The sequence below is a fragment of the Stomoxys calcitrans genome, chromosome 1 (assembly GCF_963082655.1).
Source record: "Stomoxys calcitrans chromosome 1, idStoCalc2.1, whole genome shotgun sequence".
NCBI lineage: Eukaryota > Metazoa > Arthropoda > Insecta > Diptera > Muscidae > Stomoxys > Stomoxys calcitrans.
In genome coordinates, this window is record NC_081552.1 from 231,736,827 (window position 1) to 231,761,408 (window position 24,582).

The 24,582-nt window shown below is 37.9% G+C and overlaps 1 protein-coding gene across 3 annotated transcripts in view; it reads right to left on the reverse strand.

Annotated features, from left to right (window-relative positions):
- Positions 1 to 242: 242 nt before the first annotated feature.
- Positions 243 to 24,582, reverse strand: part of LOC106092057 (uncharacterized) — a 57,739-nt gene continuing 33,399 nt past the window's right edge. For 2 of the 3 annotated variants that reach the window (XM_059361967.1, XM_059361961.1), the window contains exons 2-6: positions 10,017 to 10,805; positions 6,531 to 7,059; positions 6,268 to 6,388; positions 6,080 to 6,181; positions 243 to 961 (exon numbers count right to left, since the gene is read on the reverse strand). In XM_059361967.1, coding sequence (XP_059217950.1) covers positions 800 to 961; positions 6,080 to 6,181; positions 6,268 to 6,388; positions 6,531 to 7,059; positions 10,017 to 10,449 — 1,347 coding nt within the window. In that variant the 5' untranslated portion in view covers positions 10,450 to 10,805 and the 3' untranslated portion in view covers positions 243 to 799. The remainder of the gene's footprint in view (positions 962 to 6,079; positions 6,182 to 6,267; positions 6,389 to 6,530; positions 7,060 to 10,016; positions 10,806 to 24,582) is intronic. The other variant, XM_059361972.1, reaches the window with a different exon arrangement.

Consider the following 24,582-nt stretch of genomic DNA (forward strand, 5'->3'; position numbering starts at 1 on the left):
TATGGTTTTATGCAAATCGCTTGCTGGCGTTTTCATTCTTGGTCTGAAATTGCTTTCACAGTTTACTTTTTTTTTTGTTACTTTTTGTTGTTGTTGCTCTTGACATTGTTATTCTAAGATTAAAAGATTGATTAAAATTGGAAAAATATGTACTTATGTGGTATATGTATCCTTAAGATTGTGAGAACATTTTTAAAATCTACCATTTCTTTTTTTTTTTTTAATCATGATTTTGTTGAGTGTTTGTTATTTTTTTTTTTTTTTGTTTTTTTCTTCTGGGATTTCTCTGTTTTTCCTTTTTCTTCTACTTGTTGCTTAGTTTTATCCTTTAAAAATACATATCTCAAAGTTTTAATACAATTTTCCTTTTTTGTTTTTCACTCATATATATCTAATTTTACAAATAATTTTTTAATTTTGTTTTTTATTTTTAAGTTTCTGGATTTTTTTTTTAATTTTTCTTAATTTTTGGTTTTAATTTTTTTGTTTGTGTGTGTGTGTGTGTGTTTTTTTCAGCTTTTCAAATTAAAATTTTAGAATTTTAATTTTTCATTTTCAAATTTTATTAGTATCTCTTGTGATTGTTTTTCTTGTTGTTGTTTTGTATTAGTGGTGTTTTTTGTTGTTGTTGGTTTTTTACTTTGTTTTGCATAAATAAAGAGAGCATTTGTTGGCCTCATTTATTTTCCAAAAATAATTGGTTTTCATGTTCCTCCCTCTTCTTTCTCTGTTTCAATCATATATCCTTTCTGAAAGCCATTTATCTCCTATGAAGGGATTCGGCTGGGATTTTCGCCATTTAGAAGCAGGATTTGCGGTTGTTGTTGGCACTGCTTACAACCTTGAAGTGTTGTCTGTCGGAACGACGGGAAGTATGGTTCTTGGATTGAACATCACGTACCTTATTGGCCCGTTTGATGGCCGAACGACAGATGTCACGACGATCCTTTTTGGTTTGGGTCTGAAAGAGAAGAACAAAAAAAAAATTGTCCAATTAATTTTACATGCAAAAAAGGAATGACAAGGCCATTTTTAAGGAAACAAGTGAAAATGGGTTTAGTTTGAACAGGCCGAGCCTTGGATAAGCAGCACCAGGGATATAGCCAAAAATAAACACAACAAATAAAATGGCGTCAAGTTAGGCCGGGCCTTATACAACTCCTTGTCCCAAATTTCGTCAAAATCGGACAATAAATACGGCTTTTATGGCCCTAAAATCATTAATCGGCTGATCGGTCTATATGGTTGCTATATCCACATCTGGACCGATCTGGGCCAAACTGAAAAAGGATGTCGAAGGGCCTAACATAAGTCACTGTTTCAAATTTCAATAAAATTGGATTATAAATGCACCTTTTATGGGCCCAAAACCTTAAATCAAGAGATCGGTATATAAGGCAGCTATATCCAAATCTGGACCGATCTGAGCCAAATTGAACAAGAATGTCTAAGGGCCTAACACAACTCATTGTTCCAAATTTTGGAAAAATCGAACAATAAATGCGCCTTTTATGGGCCCAAAACCATAAATCGGGAGATCGGTCTATATGGCAGCTATATCCAAATCTGGACCGATCTAAGCCAAATTGCAGAAGAATGTCAAAGGGCCCAACACAACTCATTATCTCCAATTTCGGTGACATCGGACAATAAATGCACCTTTTAAGGACCCAACACCATAAATCTAGAGATCGGTCTATATGGCAGCTATATCCAAATCTGAACCGATCTAAGCCAAATTGCAGAAGAATGTCAAATGGCCCAACACAACTCCCTGTCCCAAATGTCGTCAACATCGAACAATAAATGCGGCTTTTATGGGCCCAAAACCATAAATCGGCAGATCGGTCTATATGGCAGCTATATCCAAATCTGAACCTATCTGGGGCATATTTAAGAAGTATGTCGAGGGGCTTAATTTAACTCACTGTCCGAAATTTCGGCGACATCGGACAATAAATGCGCCTTTTATGGGCCCAAAACCTTAAATCGAAAGATCGGTCTACATGGCAGCTATATCCAAATCTAGAGTGATCTGGGCAATATTGCAGAAGTATGTCGAGGGGTTTAACACAACTCACTGTCCCAAATTTCGGCGACATCGGACAATAAATGCGCCTTTTATGGGCCCAAAACCATAAATCCAGAGATCGGTTTATATGGCAGCTATATCCAAATCTGGACCGATCTGATCTAAATTGAAGAAGGATGTCGAAGGTCCTAACACAACTCACTGTCCCAAATTTTGGATACATCGGACAATAAATGCACCTTTTATAAGCCCGAAACTATAAATCGAGAGATCGGTCTATATGGCAGCTATATCCAAATCTGGACTGATCTGGGCCAAATAAAAGAAAGATGTCGAAGGGCCTAACATAAGTCACTGTTTCAAATTTCAGTAAAATTTGATTATAAATGCGCCTTTTATGGGCTCAAAACCTTAAATCGAAAGATCGGTCTACATGACAGCTATATCCAAATCTGGACCGATCTAGCCCAAATTGCAAATATATGTCCAGGGGCTAAACTTAACTCACTGTCCCAAATTTGGGCGACATTGGAAAATAAATGCACCTTTTATGGCCCCAAAACCATAAATCGAGAGATTGGTCTATATGTCAGCTAAAACCAAATCTGAACCGATCTGGGCCATATTGCAGAAGTATATCGAGGGGCTAAACTAAACTCACTGTCCCAAATTTCAGCGACATGGGACACTAAATGCGCCTTTTATGGGGTCAAAACCTTTAATCGAGAGATTGGTGTATGTGGCAGCTATATCGAAATCTGGACCGATCTATGCCAAATTGCGGAAGAATGTCGAAGCTCCCAACTGGGCCCTCACTGTCCCAAATTTCGGCGAAATCGGACAATAAATGCGGTTTTTATGGCCCCAAAACCATAAATCGGGAGATCGGTCTATATGGCAGCTATATCCACATCTGGACCGACCAGGGCCATATTGCAGAAAGAAGTCGAGGGGCCTAACTTAATTCGCTGTCCCAAATTTCGGCGACAAAGGACAATAAATGCTCCTTTTATGGGCCCAAAACCTTAAATCAAGAGATTGGTCTATATGGCAGCTATATCCAAATCTGGACCGATCTGAATCAAATTGCAGAGATATGTCGAGGGGTAAACTTAACTCACTGTCCCAAATTTCGGCGACATCAGACAATAAATGCGTCTTTTATGGGCAAATGCAAATTATGGGGGGGGGGGGGGGGGGTGAAAACCACCGTTGAAAATTTTTTCTGATGATCTCGCCAGAATTCAAACCCAGGCGTTCGCTGTCATAGGCGGACATGCTAGACTCGGCGCTACGGTGGCCTCTGCCCTGTTGCCCTACCCATCCTCCTTCAGCATTCTGAATTCGCTTAACCTGAGCGCGATCTAGGCCCCACAGAAGCGCATACATACCCCAGTAAGCTTCATATTCTACAACGCATTCCACCCACCCTGCAGAATAGACCTCGGCAATCCCGTGGCTCTGACTCTAGCCGCTCATTAGATCTTTACAGCCAAGACAAGTCTAGCCTTCCAACATTCCACTTTCCCATAAGTCATACACCCTAATAGGCTTTATATTTAACATTGATTCCAATCCAGGCTGCAGAGTGCAACTCAGCAATCTCGAGATTCTGGCTCAAGCCACTCTTTGAATCCGTTCGAACTTCGAACGATAAGTCTTGCTAGCCACCGCCTTCCATATTAACGGTCTTCCGCACTGCATATATATCATTGACCTCAATGGACTGAATACCCACCTCTATAGACTGAATACCCAACCCCTGCAATCCCGTGATTTCAAAGCGTAACAGTTTTTGGAACTTTTCATCTTCCTGATACGAGCTTAAACTTGATCGGACTGCACTCATAGTTTGTGAGAAGTTTGCCCCTGTTCCTCAGTGGAATGTTCATGGGCAAAATTTGCATTTGCAATACGAGTCCTTTTATCCTCAGCCTTTCACCATTGCCACCACTACCCCATACACTAGCACTAGTTTTATGATGTATGTAAATATTCGATAGATTGTCCTTTGACTAACTGCCCAATTCTTACCGAACCTCATACTGCAGATATAGAATGCGCTACTATCCGCATATTCCTCCGGCGGCACAACTTCTAAGGCTAGACCTAGTTATTATGCCGTCTTCGTATGTTGTAGGGTAACCCTTTTCAGAGATGGGAGTCTCATATCTACGAATGAAACACTAACTCCGCCTACCATATTAACAGTCTTCCACACCGCAATACATCATAGACCTCAATAGACTGAATATTCAGCATTGGTTCCTTTTCAGAGATGGGAGTCTCATATCTACGAATGAAAAACTAACCGCGCCTTCCATATTAACGGTCTTCCAAAGCCCAATTCATCATAAACCTCAATAGACTGAATATTCAGCATTGGTCCCTTTTCAGAGATGGGAGTCTCATATCTACGAATGAAACACTAACTCCGCCTTCCATATTAACGGCCTTTCACACCGCAATACATCATAGACCTCAATAGACTGAATATTCAGCATTGGTTCCCACCAGTCTGCAGTGTATACCTTTGCAATCCCGTGATTTCGACGCAGACCAGTTTTTGAAACTTTTCATCTTTCTAATACGAGTCCTTCTGTCATCGGCCTTTCATCATTCCCACCACTGCCCCATACACTAGCACTAGTTTGATGATGTATGTAAATATTCTGTAGATCGTCCCTTGGCTAACTCCCCAATTCTTACCGAACCTCATACTGCAGATATAGAATGCGCTACTATCCCCATATTTCTCTTCCGGGAGAACTTCTAGGGCTAGACCTAGTTATTTTGCTGCCTTCGTATGTTGTAGGGTAACCCTTTTCAGAGATGGGAGTCTCATATCTACGAATGAAACTCTAACTCTGCCTACCATATTAACGGTCTTCTACAGCCCAATTTATCATAGACCTCAATAGACTGAATATTCAGCATTGATTCCTTTTCAGAGATGGGAGTCTCATATCTACGAATGAAACACTAACTACGCCTTCCATATTGACGGTCTTCCATAGCCCAATTCATCATAGACCTCAATAGACTGAATATTCAGCATTGTTTCCTTTTCAGAGATGGGAGTCTCATATCTACGAATGAAACACTAACTCCGCCTTACATATTAACGGTCTTCTACAGCCTAATTTATCATAGATCTCAATTGACTGAATATTCAGCATTGTTTCCCACCAGCCCGCAGTGTAAGGCTCTGCAATCCCGTGATTTCGACGCAGACCAGTTTTTGGAACTTTTAATCTTCCTAATACGATTCCTTCTGTCTGATGTATGTTAATTTTCGGTAGATCGTCCTTTGGCTAACTACCCAATTCTTACCGAACCTCATACTGCAGATATAGAATGCGCCACTATCCCCATATTCCTCCTCCAGGGCAACTTCGAGAACTAGACCTAGTTCTTTTGACGCCTTCGTATGCTGCAGAGTAACCCTTTTCAGAGATGGGAGTCTCATATCTACGAATGAAACACTAACTCCGCCGTCCATGAATATGTCTTAAGAATATTGAAATTTTGAACATTTCTTTGTTTGCCCATACGCAAGTTAGGTTCTTGAGCAGACCTAATAGATCCATATTTGGACATAGATGTTTTAAAAGACGATCACCCGTTTCAAGTTCTAAAGCCCAAAAATGGGGCATTTACAACCCAATTTCGCTGAAATTTGGAAATAGAGTTGTTGTTGTTGTTGTAGTAGCAGTGTGTGGTACACTGAGGCGGCAGCCCTTATCGATGAAGGAATTCATCGGGTCAATCCGGTACATACAACCGGCTGCCATGGGATTGGGAAATAGAGTTGTATTCGAACCCTGTACTATGATATCTAAAACTTCTATCCCTTGAGAGAGGTCGTACTTTAGCTCTCTGTTCGTACTCGGCTATGAAACGTAGATTCCTTATCTTGATCCCTTGAATCGGACAGCACTCAGTGAGATGTTTGTCCCTGTTCTAAAATGGCATGTTCATGGGAGAATTTCCATAACAATGGTAATGCTGAGATTACAAACTTCATTTTCACATTGATCAGCTTACCTTCTGTACAGTGCGTTCCAACAATTCCTGCTTCAATTGAGCAACGCTTTGGCGATCCAAACGGAAGCCAGCCGATGATCGCTGTTGGACAGCTTGGGAATTCTGTAATAAAAAAAAAATGACCAGAAAAAATTCAATAACCACACCTTGGTCAACAATGAAAAAAAAAAAACATTTATGATATATACCTTGCGTTGTACATTCTCCTTAGCTGGCCGCTTTTCTTTGGGCTCCTTAATACCGAGATCGAGTTTAACAAAACTCTCAGTGGCAGCTTGGGCCGTTTTAATACTATGATACACAGACATGCTGACGTGAAGAACAAAAAAAAAAAAACAGAAAAAATTAAAATTAAAAAATGTATTCCATTATTCGAAAACTTATTTTTTTTCCAAAATTTCAAGTACAACAGTTCAAACAACATTTAGCTACACCATGCCACTTCACCCACCTTGGATGCTCAATCAATAGGTTCTCATAGGGTGTAGCTTCCATATTGATGGGTCCAATGGAGGTGAAACATGGTGGTGGTGTTACGAACCATGATTCGTCCATTTTCTTCAAATTTCCCAATGATCCGTTCGCTGCGACATCCTGATGAGCCGATGCCGATGATGACACCACATACAGCGAACGGGTCATACCGCCATCAGCTGTTACCCCGGAGGGCCCATTGCCCAGAGGGGCATTGCGATTTTCGTTTACTGTGCGGGATGGACTTAATGTTGAGACACTTAGACCGCTATTGCGGGAGCTATTGTTGTTGTTGCCGCGTGATTTTTGCAAATAGTTGCGTTGCTTTTGTGGCCTTGGTCCACTGTAAAGGGAATGCGAATTGATATGTTGAAGGCGCCTCTGTTGCGCCAATGGACTGGGAGCGATAGTGGGTTTGACCGATTTGACGATCTCGATAGTGGTTGTAGTGCTATTGTTGTCAGCCTCGTTCTCGTTGCGAGGTGAGGAGACGTCGTTGTCGTCGTCTGGAAGAAGATTAAAGGGAAAAGGAAATTAGTAAAAACAAGTAAAAAGACGTTAAGTTCGGCCGGGCCGAACTTTGGATACCCATCACCTCGGATATATATGTAAACCGATATGTGCCATATCGCAGAAGTATGTCGAGGGGCTTAACTTAACTCACTGTCCCAAATTTCGGCAAAATCGGATAATAAATGCGCCTTTTATGGGCCCAAACCCTTAAATCAAGAGATCGGTCTATCTGGCACCTATATCCAAATCTGGACCGATCTGTGCCATATTGCAGAAGTCTGTCGGGGGGCTTAACTTAACTCACTGTCCCAAATTTCGGCGACATCGGATAATAAATGCCCCTTTTATGGGCCCAAAACCTTATATCAAGAGATCGGTCTATATGGCAGCTATATCCAAATTTGGACCGATCTGTGCCATATTGCAGAAGTATGTTGAGAGGCCTAACTCAACTCACTGTCCCAAATTTCGGCGACATCGGTCAATAAATGTGGCTTTTATGGGCCTAAGACCCCTAATCCGCGGATCGGTTTATATGGCAGCTTTATCCGATTCTAGACCGATCTGGGCCAAATTGTAGAAGGATGTTGAAGGGCCTAGCACAACTCACTGTCCCAAATTTTGGGAAAATCAGATAATAAATGTACGTTTTATGGGTGCAAGACCTTAAATCGAGAGATCGGTCTATATGGCAGCTATATCCAAATCTGGACCGATCTGTGCCATATTGCAGAATGTTGTCGAGGGGCTTAACTTAACTCACTGTCCCAAATTTCGGCGACATCGGACAATAAATGCGCCTTTTATGGGCCCAAAACCTTAAATCGAGAGATCGGTCTATATGGCAGATATATCCAAATCTGGACCGATCTATGCCATATTGCAGAAGTATGTCGAGGGGCCTAACACAACCCACCGTCCCAAATTTCGGCAAAATCGGATAATAAATGCGCCTTTTATGGGCGCAAAACCTTAAATCGAGAGATCGGTCTATATGGTACCTATATCCAAATCTGGACCGATCTGTGCCATATTGCAGATGTCTGTCGAGGGGCTTAACCTAACTCACTGTCCCAAATTTCGACGACATCGGACAATAAATGCGCCTTCTATGGGCGCAAGACCTTAAATCGAGAGATCGGTCTATATGGCAGCTATATCCAAATCTGGACCGATCTGGGCCAAATTGAAGAGAGATCTCGAAGGGCCCAACACAACTCAGTGTCCCAAATTTCAGCAAAATCGGATAATAAATGTGGCTGGGGGTATACAAATGATACAGCTCCCATATAAACTGACCTCCCGTTTTGATTTCTTGAGCCTCTAGTGGGCGCAATTCTTATCGGGTTTAGCTGAAATCTTGAACTATGACGTCTTCTATCTATATAATCGGCTATAATCGGTCTTAAACCTGATATAGCTCCCATATAAACCAATCTCGCGATTTTACTTCTTGAGTCTCTAGAGGGGGCAATTCGTATCCGATTTTGTTGAAATCTTGCACAATGAATCCTCCCATTACCTTCAACTTACGTGTCAAATATGGTTCAAATGGGCCCAAAACCAGATACAGCTTCCATAGAAACCGACCTCCCGATTTGATTTCTTGAGCCTCTAGAGGGCCCAATTCTTATCGGATTTAGCTGAAATCTTAAACTATGACGGCTTCTATCACATTTAAAAGATGGACCAGGTATGGCTAGAATCGATTTTAAACCTGATGTAGCTCCCATATAAACCGATTTCCCGATTTTACTTCTTGAGCCTCTAGAGGAAATAATTTTTATCCGATTTGGCTGAAATTTTGCAACGTCACTGTATCTATGACCTCTAAAATACGTCCCACATATGGTCTGAATCGGTCCATAACCTAATATAGCTTCCATATAAAATGATCTCGAGATTTTACTTCTTGAGTCTCTAGAGGGCGTAATTCTTATCCTATTTAACTGAAATTTTGCACAGTGACTTCTTCTATGCCTTTTAATATGCATGCCGATCTCCGATCTCCTCATTTTATTTCATAAGACCCTCTAGGGCGCAATTTTTATTCGATTTGGTTTAAATTTTGCTTTGTGGGATCTACTTTTGCCTTTAACATCCAAGCCAAGTATGGCGCTAGGGCGCCCCGGTAGCCGAGTTGGTAGTGCGCTTGGATTACCTGTGCAGGGGTCTTGGGTTCGATTCCCGCCAGAAGCCTTGCGCTGTCGCTACTGTGGTATCACAATGGACTGAAAATTGTCTAAGTGAGTCTGTAAAGAACTGCCACTCGAATCGCTGACATGGCTCCAGTAGCATAGCAACTCTTATCCATTAGCCCTTGTTGGCCTATAAAGAGATGCCGGGCAAAAAACTTGACAAAAGCGATCTATGGTGGAGGTTATATAAGGTTCGGCCAGACCGAACTTGGCATACTTTTACTTGTATTAACATTTAACGATTTGAAAACAGTAGCAAATGTTTGCTGTTTAAGCAAAAAATTACTGCTGTCTCATTTTCAGCAGACTTTCTGCTGTTACAGCAAACATTTTTACTATTTTTACTAACAAATTTCTCCGAGTGTAACCATAACTATGTTCGCTCAGAGGAACTTTTGAGGCGGTGTATTTCCCAATTACTCATCATACATTTCTTTAAAATTTTTGTCTCAAAATTACCCCCATTTCGATTGTGCGATTCGTGTTTCGGGTTTACCTTATTATCCAGAATTTTTCTATGCAATCGCTTGGAGGATATTTTGGGCAGCTGGACGGCTCCCAGTTACTTGGCCACAAATATTGCTACCAGATTTGAATTCAGCTTTCAAACACCTTTCTTTGGAGTTCCATATTGTTCAAATTTGGTACCATGCCCGCTCGGAGGGACTTATGAGGGGGCGTTCCCCTTAGTTACTGAACACTCATTATAGAAAATTTTCTACAAATGAATACTTTTTTCTCTATGCACTCACCTTCCTTTTCAACAATGAACCACTCGTCTTCGTCGAAATCTTCGTCACAACTATCGCTGGGCGATGAAGTAGTTGATAATTTCGTTATTTGCTTGCCCGATGTACTGCCAGTCTCCTTGGTGTTGCCACCTTTAACTCCAGCTTTACGTTTATTCTGCTGACGGGTATTGTTGCGCTTATTCTTGCCACGTCTAATGGCACGTGCTGTGGCTGCTGCTACCGCCGAAGATTTATCCAAAGATTCAGAGCCCGTTACCGATGGGGTCAGTGAGGTTACTTCTATGAGATTATCAACATCAACCGTATTAGAGGGGGGTGCATCGATAATTTCCTCAACGCCACTGCCTATGCCGGTTGCTGTTAGCGTTTCCTTATCCGGTGTAGTTGTAGTAGTATTCGAACCAAATAGATAGGATGCAATACTACTCAACATTATACGACGAGTGAGCTAGAAGCTTTCAAAAGCTTGAAAGTGCAATGTCCTGGTGGCTGTTGCTATTGCTATTGGAGGCGGGCAGATCTAGTTGTTGGTTCTCTTTTCTGTTTTGTTGTTCTTCTTATTCTTAGCTTGATATCACTTTGAAGAGTTCTTGGCTTATATTGCTAGGCTTAAGTTGAGATCACTTAGTTTTGTTCTAGGGTGGGGAGGAAGGGCTTAGGCTGTTAGAGCTTTATTTTCTTAAAAATCCTTTAAAACAGGAATTGCTTAACAATCAATTATTGGTCTCAGTCTTTTGAACTTTTGTAACCTTGTTTCTCTTTATTTAAAAAAAAAAATCAACAAGTCGACTGCAATGAAAATAGAAGAAAAACAAAATATACAGAAATTAGTTTTTTTTTGCCAGCTTTGAATTAATTGCTACATAAATTGTATTGTGTTGTGTATGTTGACATATTTATACAGAATATAACCTCAATTATACGTATGTGTAATTCAAACCAAATCGTTGTCGTTGAGCACTTTTGATAACAACAATGGCACAATAATGTGTCATAAATATTAATATTCGGTTTCGTTGTCACAGATGTTTGGCCATTCAGCACAAATGGCTTGCCATGGCCGCATAGCACAGCACACTTCACTCCATTACGGGCACATGTATTCCCAAATGTCATATTCATGGGGTCTCATATGAATTTGGCCCCAAACATCAACACCCAGCCCCATCGCATCTAGCTGAGCTAAATGGGGGGCCAACAGGGCCCCCCCCCACAAAATCTATTTCATATATCATTTCTTGGTCACGTGTCCCACAAATGCTTGATACAATATTTCTGCTGCTGGACTGGACTAGTGACGCACTTATTTTGCATAAATATACCCTCATACATTTATGGGTTTTTTTTTTGTTTGGTTGTCATTTCATAACCAATGAATGCCGTAACAGAGCTTTTGCTTTGTTCTCTGGTTTTTGTGAGGCACAAAAACAGTCGTCGTTGTGTCTAGCTAGGCTTCTGGTTTGGTGTTTTTGTTTTTCTATGGCCATAAAGAACAGTGTTGCGAAAACGTAAAAAAATATGCACTTGATGAGCCTTTAATTGCTACGAAATGGTTGGGTTGGATTAGAGAGGCATGCACTTTTATTTTAAACAACTTCTGACTTCGAAAATGTTTGCCCCTTGTGATACCACAGTGGTGACAGAACAGACCTCTGATGGGAATTGAACCCATGACCTACGCACTGGTAATCCGAGCACGCCACCAACTCGGCTAACGGGGCAAATTACAAAATGTAATCGAATCTCTTTGATAAACTCTTTAAAATCAAAACAAGTAAAAAGGCGTTAAGTTTGACAGGGCCAAACTTTGGATACCCACCACCTTCAATCATAATCAGGTGAAATATGCATAATTTATGCCCCCATAGCAGCTTTATCGATTTCGACCAAATTAGACACGGATATTGAGTGGTCTATGAAGTACAAGGCATTATTCAATTTTGTAGAACCAAATACTGGTCTTTTTGGCAGCCATATCCAAATAAGGATCGATCTGAACCATAAACGACACGGCTGTCGAATAGCCTAACCTAAGTCACTGTGTTAAATTTCAGCGAAATCGGATTATAAATGCGATTTTTATGGGGCCAAGACCTTAAATCGAGAGATCGGTCTATATGGCAGCTATATCAAAATCTGGACTGATCTGGGCCAAATCGAAGAAGAATGTTGAAGAACCTAACACAACTCACTGTTCCGAAGTTTGGAGAAATCGCACTATAAATGCGCCTTTTATGGGCCCAAGACCTTAAAACGAGAGATCAATCTAGATGGCAGCTATATCCAAATCTGAACCGATCTGGGGCAAATTGCGGAATGTTATCGAAGAACCTAACGCAACTCACTGTTCCAAATTTCGGCGCAATCGGATTATAAATGCGCCTTTTATGGGCCCAAAACCTTAAATCGAGAGATCGGTCAATATGGCAGCTATATCCAAATCTAAACCGATCTGAGCCAAATTCAAGATGGTTGTCGGAGGGCCCAACACAAGTCACTGTTCCAAATTTCAGCAAAATCGGATAGTAAATAAGGCTTTTATGGGCCTAAGACCCTAAATCGGCGGATCGGTCTATATGATAGCTATATCCAAATCTAAACCGATCTTGGCCAAATTCAAAAGGGCTGACGAAGGCCAAGCACAACTCACTGTCCCAAACTTCGGCGCAATCGGACAATATATGCGCCTTTTATGGGCCCAAAATCTTAAATCAAGAGATCGGTCGATCGGTCAGGTTAGGAACCGATTTGAACTATATTTAACACAGTTGTTGGAAGTCATAACAGAACACAACAGGCAAAATTTCAGTCAAATCGGATGAGGCTCAAGAAGTCAAGACCCTAGATCGGTTTATATCGCAGCTATATCAGGTTATTAACCGATTTAAACCATACTTAAAACAGTCGTTGAAAGTCATAACAGAAACAAGTAAAAGCGTGCTAAGTTCGGCTGGGCCGAATCTTATATACCCTCCACCATGAATCGCATTTGTTGAGTCCTTTTTCCGGCATCTCTTCTTAGGCAAAAAAGGATATAAGAAAAGAGTTGCTCTGCTATTAAAACGATATCAAGATATGGTCCGGTTCGGACCACAATTAAATTATATGTTGGAGACCTGTGTAAAATTTCAGCCAATTCGTATTAGAATTGCGCCCATTGGCGCTCACGAAGTAAAATAGAGAGAACGATTTATATGGGATCTGTATCGGGTTATAGACCGATTCAGACCATAATAAACACGTTTGTTGATGGTCATGAGAGGATCCGTCGTACAAAATTTCAGGCATATCGGATAATAATTGCGACCTCTAGGGGTCAAGAAGTCAAGATCCCAGATCGGTTTATATGGCAGCTATATCAGGTTATGAACCGATTTGAACCTTATTTGACACAGTTGTTGAAAGTAAAAATAAAATACGTCATGCAAAATTTCAGCCAGATCGGATAGGAATTGCGCCCTCTGGAAGCTCAAGAAGTCAAATCCCCAGATCTGTTTATATGACAGCTATATCAGGTTATGGACCGATTTTAACCATACTTGGCACAGTTATTGGATATCATAACGAAATACTTCGTGCAAAAATTCATTCAAATCGGATAAGAATTGTGCCCTCTAGAGGCTCAAGAAGTCAAGACCCAAGATCGGTTTATATAGCAGCTATATCAGGTTATGGACCAATTTGAACCATACTTGGCACAGTTGTTGGATATAATAACAAAACACGTCGTGCAAAATTTCATTTCAATCGGATAAGAATTGCGCACTCTAGAGGCTCAAGAAGTCAAGACCCAAGATCGATTTATATGGCAGCTATATCAGGTTATGTACCGATTTCCACCATACTTGACACAGTTGTTGGATATCATAGCAAAACACGTCGTGCAAAATTTCATTCCAATCGGATAAGAATTGCACACTTTAGAGGCTCAAGAAGTCAAGACCCAAGATCGGTTTATATGGCAGCTATATCAAAACATGGACCGATATGGCCCATTTACAATACCAACCGACCTACACTAATAAGAAGTATTTGTGCAAAATTTCAAGCGGCTAGCTTCACTCCTTCGGAAGTTAGCGTGCTTTCGACAGACAGACGGACGGACGGACGGACAGACGGACGGACATGGCTAGATCGACATAAAATGTCGCGACGATCAAGAATATATATACTTTATGGGGTCTCAGACGAATATTTCGAGTAGTTACAAACAGAATGTCGAAATTAGTATACCCCCCATCTTATGGTGGAGGGTATAAAAACAGGCAAAATTGCAGGTAAATTGGATAATAACTGCGCCCCCTAGAGGCTCAAGAAGTCAAGATCCCAGATGGGTTTATATGGCAGCTATATCAAAACATGGACCAATTTGGCCCATTTACAACCCCAACCGATCTACACTAATAAAAAGTATTTTGTGCAAAATTTCAAGCGTCTAACTTTATTCCTTCGGAAGTTAGCGTGCTTTCGACAGACAGACGGACGGACGGACAGACAGACAGATGGACATGGCTAGATCGACATAAAATGTGACGACGATCAAGAATATATATACTTTATGGGGTCTTAGCCGCACATTTCGAGGTGTTACAACCAGAATGACGAAATTAGTATACCCCCATCCTATGGTGTGGAAGCCACCGTAGCGCAGAGGTTAGCATGTCCTCCTATGACGCTGAACGCCTGGGTTCGAATACTGGCGAGACCATCAGAAAAAAAAAATTTTAGCGGTGGTTTTCCCCTTCTAATGCTGGCAACATTTGTGAGGTACTATGCCATGTAAAAACGTCTCTCCAAAGAGGTGTCGCACTGCGGCACGCCGTTCGGACTAGGCTATAAAAAGGCGGCCCCTTATCATTGAGCTTAAACTTGAGTCGGACTGCACTCATTGATATGTGAGAAGTTTGCCCCTGTTCCTTAGAGGAATGTTCATGGGCATGAAATGTTCATAAAGGGTGATTTTTTTGAGGTTAGGATTTTCATGCATTAGTATTTGACAGATCACGTGGGATTTCAGACATGGTGTCAAAGAGAAAGATGCTCAGTATGCTTTGACATTTCATCATGAATAGACTTACTAACGAGCAACGCTTGCAAATCATTGAATTTTATTACCAAAATCAGTGTTCGGTTCGAAATGTGTTCATTCACCGTAACGTTGCGTCCAACAGCATCTTTGAAAAAATACGGTCCAATGATTCCACCAGCGTACAAACCACACCAAACAGTGCATTTTTCGGGATGCATGGGCAGTTCTTGAACGGCTTCTGGTTGCTCTTCACTCCAAATGCGGCAATTTTGCTTATTTACGTAGCCATTCAACCAGAAATGAGCCTCATCGCTGAACGGAATGTATGGAATATTTGCAAACCTTTGAAGTTTTTTTTAATATTGGGTTGCCCAAAAACTAATTGCGGATTTTTTAAAAGAGAGTAAATGCATTTTTAATAAAACTTAGAATGAACTTTCATCAAAAAGACTCCTTTTACACTTTTTTTCTAAAGCAAGCTAAAAGTAACAGCTGATAACTGACAGAAGAAAGAGTACTATTACTGAGTCACAAGTTGTGAAAAAATTTGTCAACGCCGACTATATGAAAAATCCGCAATTACTTTTTGGGCAACTCAATAATTCCTCTTCTTATCCTTAATTTTTCTGGCAGCATAGTGTAAAATTCTCAGTTTATTCAACTTTTCTATTTACGAAAATCTATTTTTGCCCAAACTATTTCAACTGGTTTGTTTATTTTTTCTTTGTTTGCCATCATTTGCCCATTTATTGTTATTAGTTCCTCTAAATGTATACTAAATAAATTCTAAACAAAACAACAACGTATATAATATGAAATTCCTTCGATGTTTCTTCTGCTCGTATAAACAAAAGCAAAATTAAAAAAAAAAATAATAAAAAATTTATAACAATAATTCACAACTATATTCCACTTCGATTTGCATTTCGATTACTTGGATTTTTTTCCTTTTGCTATTTTAAAATCAAATATTGTTGAGCCTTTCAAATGCATTCGCTAGCTGAGTTGATGGGTATGTCGGTGTGTGTCAGTACATATGTATGTGTGTCTATTTATTATAGTATATCAATCTTTTATGAAAATTAATTTCCTTTGTTCTGCACTTGATGATGATCTCAGCGTATCTGTTTGGGGCTATTGTGAACTAATGCATGCATGGTCATAAAATAGAAAACAATTTCACCTTCATTTAACACAACATGAAAATAAAGTGAAATTTTCATTATTACTAATGACCACAATGATGCAGCTGACCAAGTGACCGACCGACCCACCAACAGCCCCATGTGAACAGTGTAAACTTTAGTGAAAACGCCAAACAAGAAAATACAAATAAATTAAAAATACATTACAATATTAATATGGTGTATATGTATGACTACATACATAGTGTATGTATGTAAGAGTATTGGTACTAGATGTGTAATAATTTCTAAGGTGTGGTTGGTTTATTAAGGAGGGAGAATATTAATCAAAAATTGTTAACGACAACTTTTGTAGGAAATTTAATTGTTTTCAAACCTTAAATGAAACTCATCAGGTCTCATCAGGGTATAACGATTGCAAAAATTTTTATGGCTTAAAAATTTTTGCAATCTTTATACCCTACACCAATACTGTGGTACAGGGTATTATAACTTAGTGCATTTGTTTGTAACACCCAAAAGGAAGAGAGATAGACCCATTGACAAGTATACCGATCGACTCAGAATCACTTTCTGATTCGATTTAGCTATGTCCGTCTGTCCGTCCGTCTGTCCATGTTAATTTGTGTACAAACTACAGGTCACAATTTTCATCCGATCGTCTTCAAATTTGGTACAGGGATGTTTTTCGGCCTAAAGACGAAACCTATTGAAATTGGAAAATATCGGATCAGATTTGGATATAGCTCCCATATATATGTTCGTCCGATTTGCTGTAATAATACAATAAAAAGGTCATTTGTTAACCGATTCTCTCGAAATTTGGCAGGAACGGTTTTCTCTTAACTCTCGACATTATTGGTAAATTTCATAGAAATCGGTACAGATTTAGATATAACTCTCATATATATTTATCGCCCGATTTTCACTCCTAGAGCCATTGCAAGCGCATTTATTGACCAATCTTCACAAAATTTTGTACCACGCCTTCATCGATGACTACCACAATATCTGAGAAGTTTGCTTGAAATCGGATCAGATTTGGATATAGCTCCCATATATATGTTCGTCCGATTTGCAGTAATAATGCAATAAAAAGGTCATTTGTTAACCGATTCTCTCGAAATTTGGCAGGAAGGGTTTTCTTTTAACTCTCGACATTATTGGTAAATTTCATAGAAATCGGTACAGATTTAGATATAACTCTCATATATATTTATCGCCCGATTTTCACTCCAAGAGCCATTGCAAGCGCATTTATTGACCAATCTTCAAAAAATTTTGTACAACGCCTTCCCCGACCACTACCACAATATCTGAGAAGTTTGCTTGAAATCGGATCAGATTTGGATATAGCTCCCAAATATATGTTCGTCCGATTTGCAGTAATAATGCAATAAAAAGGTCATTTGTTAACCGTTTTTTCGAAATTTGGCAGGAAGGATTTTCTAATGACCTTCGACATTATTCTTGAATTTCATAGAAATCGGTTCAGATTTAGATGATCCGTCTGTAAAGGACTGCGACTCTTACCTAACATAACCTAGCTCGCATCCGCACTTAGTTGCAGCGCGCTTAGCTTGCATCCGCACTTAGCCTGCATCTCCACTCAGTTGTAGCGCGCTTAGCTTGCATCCGCACTTAGCCTGCATCTGCACTTAATTGCATCCGCACCCAGTTGGATTCGCGCTTAGATCGTATCCGCACTTAGTCTGCATCCGCACCCAGTTGCATCTGCGCTTAGTTCGCATCCGCATTTAGCTTGAATCCGCACTTAGGCTGTATCCACACCCAATTCCATCTGAGCTTGGTACGCATCTGCACTTAGCTTGCATTCGCACTCAGTTTCATCCGCGGTTAACTCGCATCCAAACTTACCCAACATTTGCACTTAGTTGCATCCGCACCCAGGTATCCGCGCTTAGTTCGCATCCGCACTTAGCCTGTATCCGCACCCAGTTGCATCTGCGCTTGGTTCGCACTTAATTTGCAAATCGTTAAAAATGTATGATATCGATTATCGATTATTATATCGGAATCGAAAATTGTATTATAACGATTATTAACTAGGAATCGATTATTCCATCGAAATCGATTAACTGATTGAAATCGATTTTCAAGCCGAAATGGATTAACAAATCAAAATCGATAAACTTATAGAATTACGTATAACTTCGAAATCGATTATAACATCAAAATTCAGTCGAAAGCAAGTATTACACCGAAATCGATTATTAAATTGAAATTAATTACTTTATCGAAATCGTTTATTTAATCGAAATAGATTATGAAATCGAATTCGATTATTGAATCAAAATCGATTATTTAATCGTAATATATTATTTAATCGAAATAGATTATTTAATCGAAATAGATTATTTAATCGAAATCGATCATTTAATTGAAATTGATTATTTAATCGAAATCGATTATTTAATCGAAATCGATTATTTAATCGAAATCGATTATTTAATCGAAATGGATTGTTTAATCGAAATCGATTATTTAATCGAAATCGATTATATAATCGAAATTGATTATATAATCGAAATCGATTATTTAATCGAAATCGATTATTTAATCGAAATGGATTGTTTAATCGAAATCGATTATTTAATCGAAAATGATTATTTAATCGAAATCGATTATTTAATCGAAATGGATTGTTTAATCGAAATCGATTATTTAATCGAAATCGATTATTTAATCGAAATCGATTATTTAATCGAAATCGATTATTTAATAGAAATTAATAAGACATCGAAATTGCGTAAACTGTCTAAACCGGTTCATTTCCTGATTTAGCCCCCATATTAACCGATCTCCCGATTTCCTGATATAGCCCCCATATTAATCGATCTCCCCCTTTATCGGCCTAATACTTGGCCGATAGAGGGCGCAATTGTTATGCGATTTGACTGAAATTTTGTACAACGGCTTTTCCCATAATCTTCATCATGCGTGTCAAATATGGTCGGGATAGGTCTAAAGCCTGATACATCTCTCATATTGACCGATTTCCCGATTTTACTACTACTTTTACTACTCCCTAAAGGGCTTAAGATTCTTATCCGGATTGGCTGAAATTTTACACAATGACTAGCACTATGGTCTACAACATTCAATTAATTTATGGCCTGAATCGGACCATATCTGGATGTAGCTCCAATGGCATAGCTTTTCTTATCCATTAGCCTCTGTTTGCCTTCAAAGAGATGTCGAGCAAAATTTTTGTTTTCCATGACCAACTACATTATTTTAATAACTTTTGATACCCTTCAACCTTTTGCTCTCTATCAACCTTATCAAATCAACTTAATTTATTAACCCTTCCCTCATATATACACAGCTCTCAATTTGGCAACCACATAATTTGTTTTCCATTTTTTGTGATTTTTTTTCTTCGAAAGTTTTCCCCCCTTTTCTTAGTTGCCACATTATTTTTTCTACAATATGGGTCATTGTAGTTGAAAACAAAACCATAATAGAAAAAACTCAGTGAAATTGATACTAAAGAGAAAAAAAGCAAAGATAAGCAAGAAAAAAAATTTAAAACAAAAAAACAAATCTCATAGATATGCCGCCGCCTCTTCTGCTGCTGCTGCATAGTACAATGGAAGTGCGAGCTTAGTGCAACTGATGCCATGCAATAGCTTTTAAGAATTGGAGTCAAAAACGTGATTGTACAAAGGCAATTATGGTCTAACAAAGACTACTCGAAGGGGGGAGGGAATGGGAGCATTGAAAAGAACAAAAGGAAAACTAAAATCTATTTACGACTCTTGCTCTTGCACAGCAACAGCAACAATAGAGGTACTATACAACAATTGCTAATAAAAACAACACAATGAAAACAAAAGCTTCACGTTGTTTGTTTTGTTGTTTTTTGCACCAACAACATATGAGCTTCAATCTATGGCAATTGTAGATACACTGCGAAAAAAGTGGGTTGGAAATAATAGAAGCAAGTATATTGGTCTAAAAGTTTGGGAAGTGAAACCATGAAAGAGAGTGCCCACAAACAAATCATTGAACAAACTGAACTAAGTGAACGAACTAGAGAACAAAGTAAACGATTTGAAGTACAAACAAACTTGACAAACTGGGTGATTTAGGAAACCCTCTGGTGAACTAACTGAATGAACTAGTACACAAAGTAGTGAAATAACGACAATATTTTTATGGAATTTTCTTATTCGGCACATATTCGAAAAAAAATTCTGAAAAAATAAAATTTTTCCTTTTGTTTCTCATTCGAGACGTGCTCAATGATCGGAAATTTTTGCAATGGAAAAGAAAAGCCAGAGATCACAACACACGCCAACCACTATGGGACCCGTTTTGTCATTTGGTTAAAATAACTCAACAGCCATATTAGGTGTGGAGGCTTCAAGGGCCATATCAATGTATGGCCAATATATGGCCCTTGAAGCCTCCACACGTAGTATGGCCTGTGAGTTATTCTAAACAAATGAGGAAACGCTCACTATGGTATGCGATTCTTCATTTGGTATGCGTTTCTTCAAATACGACTATTAAATTGAAATTAACATATCGAATAAAGTATAACTTCAAAATCGATTATAATATCGAAATTCTATCGAAATCGACTGTTAAACTGAAATCGATTATTGAATCGAAATCGATCATGAAATTTAAATTCATATTTCGACGTATTTGTGATATCAATTATTATATCGGAATCGAAAATTTTTAAGATTATTATAACTATTATTAAATAGGAATCGATTATTCCATCGAAATCGATTAACAGATTAAAATCGATTTTCAAGCCGAAATGGATTAAGCATATCGAATTAAGCATAACTTCGAAGTCGATTGTAACATCAAAATTCAGTCGAAAGCGGCTACTACACCGAAATCGATTATTAAAGTGAAATAAATTACTTTATCGAACTCCTTTATTTAATCGAAAACGATTATTAAATCGAAATCGATTATTTAATCGAAATCGATTATTTAATCGAAATCGATTATTTAATCGAAATCGATTATTTAATCGAAATCGATTATTTAATCGAAATCGATTATTTAATCGAAATCGATTATTTAATCGAAATCGATTATTAAATCGATGTTGATTAGACATTAAAATCGATTACAAAATCGAAATTTATTATTAAAATGAAATAGATTATAAGTTTATAATTTTATAATCGATTTCAATTTTATAATAGATTTCGATTTCGTAATCGTTTGTAACATCAAAATTCAGTAGAAAGCGACTACTACACCAAAATCGATTATTAAATTGAAATTAATCACTTTATCGAAATCGATTATTAAATAGAATTCCATTATTAAATCGAAATCGATTATTTAATCGAAATCGATTATATAATCGAAATCGATTATTAAATCAAAATCCATTATTAAATCGAAATCGATTATTAAATCGAAATCGATTATTAAATCGAAATCGATTATTAAATCGAAATCGATTATTAAATCGAAATCGATTTCAATCGAAATTGATTAGGCATTGAAATCGATTACAAAATCAAAATCGATTATTAAATCGAAATCGATTATATAATCGAAATCGATTATATAATCGAAATCGATTATTAAATCAAAATCCATTATTAAATCGAAATCGATTATTAAATCGAAATCGATTATTAAATCGAAATCGATTATTAAATCGAAATCGATTATTAAATCGAAATCGATTATTAAGTCGAAATCGATTATTAAATCGAAATCGATTATTAAATCGAAATTGATTAGGCATTGAAATCGATTACAAAATCAAAATCGATTATTAAATTGAAATTAATCACTTTATCGAAATCGATTATTAAATAGAATTCCATTATTAAATCGAAATCGATTATTTAATCGAAATCGATTATATAATCGAAATCGATTATTAAATCAAAATCCATTATTAAATCGAAATCGATTATTAAATCGAAATCGATTATTAAATCGAAATCGATTATATAATCGAAATCGATTATATAATCGAAATCGATTATTAAATCGAAATCGATTTCAATCGAAATTGATTAGGCATTGAAATCGATTACAAAATCAAAATCGATTATTAAATCGAAATCGATTATATAATCGAAATCGATTATATAATCGAAATCGATTATTAAATCAAAATCCATTATTAAATCGAAATCGATTATTAAATCGAAATCGATTATTAAATCGAAATCGATTATTAAATCGAAATCGATTATTAAATCGAAATCGATTATTAAGTCGAAATCGATTATTAAATCGAAATCGATTATTAAATCGAAATTGATTAGGCATTGAAATCGATTACAAAATCAAAATCGATTATTAAATCGAACTCGATCATAAAATCGATTGTTACATCGAAAAAGATGAAACACCCACTTTGGTTTAATAGTCCAATTTCGATTTAACCATTAAATCTAAATCGACTATTAAATCGAAATCGATTATAAAATTGAAATCGATTCAAAAATTGAGATATTGACTTGAAATTTGTCACAGAGACGTATTTCTTTCATACGCAGGTTAAGTTCTTGAATCAGACTATATTTGGATATAGCTGCCCTATAGGCCGATCTGACAATTTAGGGTCTTAAGGGCATTAAAGACGCATTTGTTGTCAGTTTTTACTGAAAATAAACACAGCGGGTTCTACAAAGGCCCCCGATATTCGTGCCAAATATGTTCCAGATGGTATCATATTTGAATATAGTTGCCATTTGGATCGCTCTGCTGGTTAAGGATTTTAAGCCCATAACAGGCGCATTTGTTGTCTGATTTCCATATTTGGGTATATTTGCCATATAAACCAATCTGCCTATTTTGGGTCTTAAGCCCATAGCAAGCGCATTAATAGTCCGATTTCACGGTTCGGTTAGGATATCAAACCGAATATGGTCCATATTGCGCCATATTTACATATAGCTGTATAGACCGATCTGCCGACTAGGGATTTAAGTCCTTAGAAACCGCATTTATTACCCTATTTCGCTGAAATTTAGATGAGTGAGTGTTATTAAGTCCATCGACATCCGAACCGAATATGTATACCGACCAATATTTGATCAAAATCGATTATCTACTGAACGTTCTAAAAAGCTAACTCAACGAATTGATGAACTAACTGAAATTTTAATAAAATATTCTTTTCTTCTCTTACATTTAAACTAAAATCCGTTTTTTCCGAGGTTTCAAAAAACTCACTAGTCTGATGTTGGTGGGTCGACTTGCTAGCTCACAGATCATACTTAGCTAATTGGTGGTACTTGTACCTTTCTTATAAAAATAATACATGCTATAATTTTTCTCCCTGTGTATGACTCTATGCTAAGGCTAGATTTCGGTATTCGGTAGTTTAGCAACACTAAATGCCATGCCATGATAACTTAAACTGAAATAAACACAAGAAGTAATGGCCTAAGACAATTTGGCGGGAAATCATTTAGCCAGATTATTTTGTGGTGGCAGGCAGTCAATTTGGTTGGCTACGGTCAGGCTAGCAGAGTGACTGTAGAGCTTTTTGTTAGTTTAAAATCTGAAAAGACACCATCAAAGACATTGTCAGTCTCATGACTACTTTGCAATTGAACTAGCCAATGTACGATGTGTGTCAATTGCCTGGCATGGCTGGGCAATAATCATAAATTTCGATTAATACACCAGAGATTGCCTACATGCATAAGACCGTTGCCTAGCAGAGACCCCCAAAACAGCAGCATCACAAAGAGCCACATTTTGTTAAGATCATTTAATGATCGCGGTATGTGAACCACTAGCAGATCAGGCTTCTGCTTCTCTAGCCGTTTGTTGTTTTTTTTTTTCAAATCTTTATTTGAAAATCAAAACATAAATTTTAAAATTCTAGGTTAAATCCATGCATTTTATAACATTCAACAAATGACAATTGGCTAAAATGTTAGCTTTTGTTTTGTTCCCGCAAAACTTTCTCAATGTCGCTTCCATAGCAAAGAAAAACTTTTAGTTGAACTTTGTATTAATTCGCCATAAATCGCTTAATGGTCAATTGAATGATTTTTGTTTTTGTTCGTTCGCTCTATTTCAAATGCCTGCCTTCACCCAGTAAACGCCAACTGATATACACGTGATCTTCGCATGATCATTGAATGACCAGACATTTGAAAATTGTACATGAACCCATTGTTGTTGATGGACAGAGGGAGCTATTTGTCTATTCCTATCTAGAATATAAAATAAATTCACGTCAATATAATTGCTCCCATTCGAATAGAAAAGAATAACATCAGCCTGAGTAGAGGCATGTAACATAGCGAAATCGTTTTGAAACTGAGCTGTTGGAGGGGGCAAAGTGGGAGGACATAAAGCTTTTTTTTAACTTAAAAAAAAAACTAGAGAAAACAGACACCGTTTATAGACA